The sequence below is a fragment of the Melampsora larici-populina genome, assembly GCF_000204055.1.
Source record: "Melampsora larici-populina 98AG31 unplaced genomic scaffold MELLAscaffold_18, whole genome shotgun sequence".
Classification (NCBI taxonomy): domain Eukaryota; kingdom Fungi; phylum Basidiomycota; class Pucciniomycetes; order Pucciniales; family Melampsoraceae; genus Melampsora; species Melampsora laricis-populina.
The window spans coordinates 974,274-983,369 of NW_006768782.1; the positions used below are offsets into that span (position 1 = coordinate 974,274).

The 9,096-nt window shown below is 37.5% G+C and overlaps 2 protein-coding genes across 2 annotated transcripts; both read right to left on the bottom strand.

The window, feature by feature from the left end:
* Positions 1-1,261: 1,261 nt before the first annotated feature.
* On the bottom strand, positions 1,262-1,552 carry MELLADRAFT_86455 (uncharacterized protein; the record flags this gene model as incomplete). The annotated part of the gene is made up of 1 exon (XM_007410066.1): positions 1,262-1,552. The coding sequence occupies one exon, from the start codon at positions 1,550-1,552 to the stop codon at positions 1,262-1,264; it is 291 nt and encodes a 96-aa protein (XP_007410128.1).
* Positions 1,553-2,143: 591 nt separating this feature from the next.
* Positions 2,144-3,186, bottom strand: MELLADRAFT_56111 (uncharacterized protein; the record flags this gene model as incomplete). The annotated part of the gene is made up of 6 exons (XM_007410065.1): positions 2,144-2,222; positions 2,328-2,372; positions 2,475-2,732; positions 2,760-2,764; positions 2,850-3,032; positions 3,108-3,186. Coding segments are annotated over 2 exons (170 nt in total), but the record flags the coding sequence as incomplete, so codon positions are not given.
* Positions 3,187-9,096: the final 5,910 nt, after the last annotated feature.

A 9,096-nucleotide genomic window follows, 5' to 3' on the forward strand; every position in this document is an offset into this window, starting at 1 on the left:
CTTCCCATGTTCTCCCAGCTTCCCATGTTACGTTTTAGGCGGTATTTGGGAAACTGGGAAACTGGGAAAAAACTCCCAGTTTTAACTTTGTATCCCCTAAATGTTTACAGTGTCTGCCATCAAGCATTTGTTTGTTTTCTCTCCTCCTAAATAACTCATTTGCATGAATGACTGGTTTCACAATCAACTGTTTCAAGATTTTGCTTGTTATGATGTTAGCCAATTAATCATACTAGCACAATTGGGCAGCGGGCGCCACACTGGCATTTTTGTTACTACCTGAAGCATACTGTGGGTGCACCAGTAGATATTTTGAGGATGAGGGGCGCTCTCAGGCGCGCCTGAATGTTGACACCCCCTTTTTGTGCTTTTTGTGACACCCTGAAAAAATTGTGAAGAAAAGCATATCCTGCCCTAAGCCTAACCCCCTAAGCCTAACACCTAACACCTAACACCTAACACCTAACACTAACAGTTCCTAACCAGTTCTCTTCATTCCAGTCTCAGCAGAGGTTCAACGTGCTTATCTGAAATAAATGCCCTGGTGTGCACCAATTACAAATTCCCAATTGATGGTGCCAAATTATAGTCATTTTTTGTTTTCTTTTGATTTCATAACTCTTTGTGATTACAAAATTTTGTGTTTCATGGGTATCTTGCAATGGGTTTCACAGTAGTGTAACTACTCCACTGCAATTATTTGACCTGTTGGTTCTTGTCATGGTATCAGTGATAACACGGATATTCATAATTAATGTGATGTGTATGATGTGACAACTTTAATTCTTCTGCTTCTTCATTACACAACATAATAACAAGAATCACATCATTTCTTGATTAAATATACAAAGATTTCTTCAGATGAATTATACTGGATGTGGGAAATTGGAGACTTCCATGTTGGATAACATTTTGGGTCAAAAGAAAAGACAAAAACAAGAAAAAATGAGGACTAAAAAATCAAAGAAAAAAAAAACATAACCTCTACAACAACCAAGAGAAAAGATGATTCTTAAAACAAACTTTTCCTTGTACCACCCACTACTTTTCCTTTAACATATACACTTGCAATATTTCAATCATCACCCTAAAAGAAGTTAAATTCAAAATTTAATAAACCACCCAAGTAAAAAAAAACACACACAAAAAGGTCAGTATCATTCAAATCATTCAAATCAATTTTTTGAAAAAAAAAAGTTTACAAACCGTAAACAAGAATTTTTCAAATAAATCATTCAATTGAATTTCTTTTTGAAATTCATCAATAAAAAAATAATTCGGATTGCAACCATCCAGATAATAGATTCCAATCCCATGACCACCAGAAACATCTGTACCTAATCCAATCTTTTCGATTCCAGCTTGTAATAAACTGTTCACTTGACGAATCCGTGATTTTCAAATTGAAATTCGAACTTGGACAATGACTGAATCCACATTCTTCTTTCTTAATCAAATCAATTTCACTCTGTTCTAAATGTATACAATGAGCTAAAATCGTACGTGATGTAAGTAAATTGAATTCATCATAAATTTCTGTATATGTTTCCATGTTATGGAATAATGATTTGATAAATGAGATTTCTGATTTCGATTCACTTAGTAAGTTTGTAATTGTAAGCTTGGATCTGATTGGAGTAGTTGGCCTAGTTGGCATAAGAGTTCATTGGTACATGAGATTGCAAATCGAGGGGTTAGGATCGGTTGAACTAGAGCCATTGAATAACCTTCCTTCTTGCAAAGTGATCTCTCTACACATTCTGAATTGGCTAACGACCCATCTTTGAGCGGATGATCAGGTATTGAGGTACCATGAACTTTTTCAAGCTCAGGAACACAATCTTGGCGAATATAGTCGATAAGCTCAATAGTATCTTTTATAGACTCCTCCACCGAATTCCCCTCATAACTTTTAAATGTTTCATTTCGATCCATCTACAACTAAAAACAAAATATCAAATTAACCATCATCCTTAGGAAAAAAATCCCTTTATTTTTTTATTTTTGTCTTCTGTTCAACTCACATTACATTTTCCAATAAATGCACGTTGACCAGCATTAAAACAAACTTGACTTAAAACTTTTGAAGCCGAAAGATGAATCGAACTAAAATAACAACAAATGGTTGTACCTGAATTTCTTGATCTCTTGACAACTTTTTCAAAAATCCTTTGTGAATAACCGTTAGATGAATATTTTGTTTCTTCTAAAAAGGTTACATTGTTAAGCCAATCAAGTACTAGATCGTCATCAATCAAAATTTAAGCTAGAAATCAACGAGCTTTAAGGGTTTGAATGGTATGAAAGTTTTAGGATTGGATACTCACATTCATAGTGTTGTCCAACTCTCACATTCGTATACTTTACAACATCTAAAAACCTCAGAACGATCTCATTAAAGATCCAAGCAAAACTTCCCAAACCCCAGGAAAAAAATACCAGAACCGAAAAATCAAATCAAATCAAGAACTCACAAGTATGAGTATCAATAAAACCAGGCAAAAGAAACTCTCCATTTCTCAACCTAATGAATCTCAATCAATTCACTTCTTCTTTTTGATTCCAATTCTTTTTCAATAAACTTTGAATCACATCACTTTTTCGATTCCATTCTTGATTTAATAAGTTTTCTTTTTTGATCCCAATGATCTTTCCATTTGAATTAAAAACGATTAAACCGGTTTTGATGATTTCTAGGTCTTCTGGTGAGATTGATTAAGACTGTTCTTGTTGCGGACTGTTTTGATTGACAAATCGATCGCGAAGTTTAGTGATATTTGATTGAGATAGGTGAGTGAGTGAGTGAGTAGAATTGTGAAGAAGAAAAGGGTGATACAGAGTTGACTTACATTCAGTTGGACCAGATAAATTAGAAGTACCAGCCGATTTACGAGCTCGATCACGAGCACGTTGTTTGGCGCGTCCCTTTTTAGTTGAAGTTGAGATGGCAGTAGAAGGTGTTCGATGTGATGGAATGATCGGAGTGGTTTGCGAATCGCTTTCTGAATCTGATTCGATTGATTCGACTGCCACTAAACTCAGCATGACAGAGATTGGGTCAGTATATTTATTATGGGACGATGAGTTGAAGGAGTCTATCGACTTACAAGCTTGAAAAGAACCACCAGTTGAGAAACCAGGTTTGAGTGAATTGGTTTGATTTGATTTGGGCATCTTACTTGTTTGATTGGTTGACAAAGTGCTACTGAAATGATAATCTGCTGAGCTGGTATCTCTTTTGAATGGTCATCAAAAGCTTAAGTACTACTTACTCGAGACTGAGAGTCGAAACATTCAAATTTTAACGATTCATCTGGATCCATTCACCCTTTTGGTATTTTAGATTCAGGATTACTTCTCAAGTTTAACGAACCCCTTACTCTATCTTTCATAGTAAACAGTCATATAGCAAAACAAATCATTACCCATCTTCAATGTCGTATTCTGGTCGTCTAACGCATCCCAAGAGAAGATGGAAGGATTTGGATGAATAGCTGTGACACGTTCAGCTTAAGGCTATCAGTCAACTTTTGATTCATTCAAACTACTCTTGATCGCGTATTGGATTGTTGCCACGTAATGAATACGCCTGAATACCTATCAATAAGAAGAAAGCTCCGAGATAATAGCAAACAGAATTCGGACTCCGTGTGATCGGAAATTTCAGCGGAAAATCCTTTGCTTCCTCTTACACTCGTGTATACCTTGTCAATGAGAGAGGGCAACTAACAAATCATACCACTCATCTAGCGTAGGGCTGAGACTTGTTCAATCATATGTTGATCGGATAGATGCAGATATTCCGGAGAATGAGAGACCCAGTACAAGATACTTCAGTCACATTCACAAACCAGCGACCTCCAACTGAAGAGTTCCTCACAAGCAATGATCGCTAGGATTGCTAATCCCGCGAGACTTATACTTCTTTGATGCATAACTGAGCTGTGCTAAAATACAGGATCTGACCATTCTGGGTCAAGGCAGATGTTGAAGCTTTGAAATCCCTTGATTTCTTTCTGGATTTCTTGAGACGAGAAGATCCCAGTGAGCTCAATTATCTTGACTCGTGAGTCTAATCAACAAAAGTCGATTTTGTTTTACTAGGCTCGCTGCGCTGCTTGTAGAAATCATACTACTTCATCAGCATTGTATTCAGTAAACTGAAGTGTGCAACTTTAGGTAAATCTGAAGCGCAGAACGTCCTCTTCTAGCCTCAGTTTGGAGGTTTGGTATAAATACGAGATACCGGACTGGACTCTGAGATAAAATGGATCCATTGAAGTTGACTAGCTTTGAGGATATAAACGCTTTTTTACACCACCAAAAGTGCCACAAGAAACTCCTACTCAGAACCTCAGAAGATCCCACAAATCGTAAATTTCTGCAAAAATAATGGGAAACTCTTTTAAGACACACACGTTGTTCCCAGTTTTTTTTAAAGTAGACTGCAAACTAAGAATAAGGAATTTGAAACTTTACTGATTTTTTTTGTCAAAGACAATATGAGCATGCTATAGCCAAGAAGTTTGAAAAGAAAGTCTTGAGGTGTCATGAAATGCTCCATGGGGTTTTTTCTTGTTGAGTAATTTGTTGGATCTGATAAATAACTTTCCTGGTCAAGAACATTGATCTAATCTACTCAATCGGTATGGAAAGACTCGCTATGTGACAGAAAACTAGGAAAAACCAAGTATTCCGATGGACCCATGAATCTTTTCCGGTTCATATAAATGAGATTATCTCTTATGAGTTCTTGGTGGGGTCGGGATGTGACACAGTCGTGTCTTGAACAGATCTCTCGTGTTCATCCTACCTATCTCTCTACTGTTACGATGGATCGATCCGTTCTGAAAATTTTGTGATAACTCCACTCAGTGATGGAAAGCTTCTCTGGCTGAGAAGAGAAGATAGTGAATACGGGGAATCTAATCGTCTTCTGGAACTTGGATATGAACTTCATATATATAGGCAGTAAGCAAATTCCCTCCTGCTTCCATAGGTGTTGGTTTTGTAATGTGAATGATAAGTCTGACCGAGAATCAAATACAAACGAAATATAAAGAATAAATTTCAGTGAAAGCGAGGGCCATTGATTTTTATACTTTAATCAATGACTCCTTGCTCATGTCAATCCCAACTACCTGTTACCGTGGTATGCTTCAGGGCCAGCCATCTGACCAAGTCGGCAGGTCCAAGAGCTACGCATGCACACTTTCTCACCTATATGGTTGGGTTCTCATCATTTGTTTTATCAAAAAAATTATAGAGTCATAGTGTTCGATCAACGCGGATCCCGGATAGATGCCATTTACTGCTGAGATGCTTAAGCTTTGCTGAAGTAAAAGGTATGGTGCTTTTGGCGCGATCTTCGGATTTTGAACTATTTGGTGAATCTCCTTGTGGATATGAAGCTGAATGAAGCGCGATCTACGATATGAAAGAGAAGCATTGAACAATGAGAAGCAAAATAGATTTTTAGCCTAACTACGCGACACCTATTTAGGTCTTTGAGAAATCAAAGAAAAGCTATCGGACCTGTGAGAATTGGAGATGACTTGGATGTTCAAAACATGAGTTGAGTTTGGAGATTGAGAGAGCAATAAGTCTTTGCATCTCTTTCCTCCAGATAGTCGCCAGAGGAAATGGTCCCAACTGTAGACAGAAACAGATAAAACGCTCTTTCCATCTCCATGAGGGTATTGGGAAGGATGCACGATCCAAATGACTGAATGGACACGTTAGTTAAATGATCCATTCGGTCTTGAGGAAAGCCTGTTTTTCAACCTCTGAACTCGAACAGTTTGAATTATCAAAATTCTTCAATAGAGTGGATTGACGCAAGCTGGAGGTGGGTATCAAAAATTGAGGTAGAGAAGGGGCAACTATATCACCTTTATCAGATTATTATCTTTCTATCCGACACAGACTGATCAGCTCGCGTCAATCAGTACATATGTATTTCTTCGCGTGTATATAACCTTTATGATCCAAACAAAAATAATGACTCACGTGACGCGCGTTGAAGCTGATCTCAGTATCTGAGCCATACAAATACTGTCCATCTTTCAGAGGGATCCAAATTTTGCTTCATCATCCGTACCACCAACTTCCGGTTCCATTCCTCAAATCCCCCTTTCACTTTTATTCACCTTTCACTTCCGATCTCACTCAACAAACTTCTCTGATTCCAAAAATGCCTCTTCCCCAGTTCAAAAAGATTTCCTTTCGTGATAGTCTTCTCGCTTTTCCATTCTATCTGATCGTTTCCTTCTGTCTTCACGCCATCTTATTAAACTTTGGTCATCTCGAACTTCATCCGGTCACCAACTTTTTCACCGTCTTTGTCTTCGACATTATCTTTGCCATCTTCACCTTTCCTATTCTTTACTTTCTCTACTCTTCCTTCATCAATTTCTTATCCTGGATGATGGATCGTCGCTCTCGTAACCAAGATCTCGACATTCCTCTCCATCGATTTTATCCTGCCATCTCTCCACCTATTGCTTGTTTATGGGCTCCTTTGATTAACGTTACTCGTCCTACTGAACCTCCTTTGACCAACTTACCACCACCTTTTCCCAAACAGGACCCCGACTTTCTTCGTACTATCTATGAACCTCGTCTTAGAGAATATGTACCCCCGATTCAATTATTCGAGGTCTCTGAATCATCTGAAGTCGAAGTATCGAGGCCCTTTGTTCTATTTGACCTCTCAGACACTACCTCTTCACCATGTATGTCTCCTTCCCCTTCTCCTTCTCCTTGTCTTTTGCTTCCTCTTCTCATTTGATCATTTACTGATTTGGTTGATTTTGCTCGATTTCAACCCAGCTCAATTTTGTGCGGTGAATGTAGATGAAAACATCTTGGGCTTTGTAACTGTTCCATTGGATTGAGGTGAGCACTTCTTCCCTTTCATTCTTATGAGCTGCATACTGATTTCTTTCCATTTCTTCATCATGTATAGTTTGATCTTAACTATTTCACATCCTCTCATTTTCTCTATTCCTCCATGTCTCCGATCTTGGGACATGAGAATTAGCGGATCCTTCCGTCTTTGCTTGTTCACTTATGGAAGAGCAAGATGACTACGCCATATGTCCTGGTGGTGAAGGAATGCACCAGGATGATAAAATTGTAATCAATTTCTCTCCTTGTTCAAACTGCATTATCAACTTCTTCATGTACACTCCTTGTCTTTATTATTTTATGTAAAACAGTTTTCATCTCCTCTCAAATGTCAATCGTTTCTGAAAAAATATACATGTATTGGTTTTTTTGTTATTCATTTTGGGTATGCGTTATTGATAACTTGTTATTGTTTGTTACGGATAATTTTTAAGTGTGTTTGCTAGGTAATTCAATGAGCGACTTGTCATCAGAGACTACATAGGTACTTTAACTTATGAAAACAGTTTGAGGATAGTATGATGAGAATTTTCAACAGCTGAATTCGGATAGTCAGTTAGCCAAATGGCTGCAGTTCTTCCCACTCTTTGAGTTGACTTCATCAATTTTTTTGAGAGTCTCACAACCATACAAGCCCAGACTCAGTGCGGTCCACCAAGCCTATTTGATAACTATCGGAGGATCCTCAGACACTCAACTTGTTGTATCTAGAACAGAATTTGGGGTTAGGGGTTAAAATCAAAATACCAAAAAAGCGTATGCACGAAAAATCTCTCAATGCTCCGAAAGAATCCTTATAATTGAAGAAGATTTCTTTCATAAAACCAATCTTGAAAAGAAGTGCTGGAAAGAATAGAATAATAATCTAAAATCAACATGCAACTCATGTTATTAGGTAATAACAACAGACACCCCCACATTGGATGGCCAACCACTCACATGGTTCTGAGTGGTCGGTAATCTTAATGCTACATGGCCTTGCACGTAGATGCAAAACGCCTCAGAAAACCATCTCCCTGCTGATTGGATATAGTCCATAGATGCACCAGCCTGGGCCAACGCAATAGCTCCCCCTGACCTAAGAGAATGACCTGAAAATGATTTATTGAACAGATTGTGGAACCGAGATAAAAACCAAGACCGTGAAGGATGAACTCCTGAAGATGTTATAAATAATTCTGATTATGAAAGGAATAGTAAATCTCTTGATCTAAGATAAGATTTCATAGGAGCAATAGGACATGCTGCTGATAAGTCAAAATATTGAATGATAACCGGAACGCCAGTGAAACCAGAGTCGCCTCTTGAATAAGGAAGATCATATCTTGAATACTTATTGCAGACTGAAAACTTGAGGGACCTCTGACCAATGATCTTTCTTTCATCAAACAACTTTTGAGAATCCAGAATTGTAAGTTCACCTAAACAATGCAAACCACCAAAACCCACACTAAGAATGACCAAAAATAAGCAATTATCATGAGAAACCCCAGTTTTTGAGATAGCAAGTTCAATATGTTTGATTGTAAGAGGTTCTTTTCTAACAACAGGTTTCAAAATTTTTTGACACAACCTTTCAAAGTTTTCTTGACTAATTCAGATTTTGTTTCACATTCAGTTTTCGGAAATTATATTAAAGATAAAAGCAATCCCGGTAAGATAAATACAGACAGAACAAGGAGAGATTTTAAAATATGTGTAAGATATATAATCACATAAAGTTTCACAATTGGGATTAGAAAGATAGCTGAATTGGTTGCAAAATTTGAAAAAACTACAAAATCCTGACTTATACTTTTGAAGAGTAACTAAAACTACTGTTGAACGTTGATCATCTTTAGCTGATTGTTTGATCTGAGTCACTGAAAGAGAAAAAGAAGGTTTCTTGGAATGTTTTTTCAAAGTTCTTGGCGCCATGATAAGGACAGGTTATTGAAGTACTGGAGATTTATTTCCACTCCTCCTGCACCCAAAACCAGATCTATATTGAGAAGAGAAATAGAAGTAGGAAAGAATTTTTTCTTCACTGAATCTAGCAACGTATGTGACAACATATCCACACATGAGTTTGATAAACCTGCTATTTGAGACACCTTCACCTCTACCTGACAGTCTACCATGTGCTTTACAATATAACGAAATAAAGGACAAATTAATTGATTTGGCCGATGAGAATTGAACAGATGG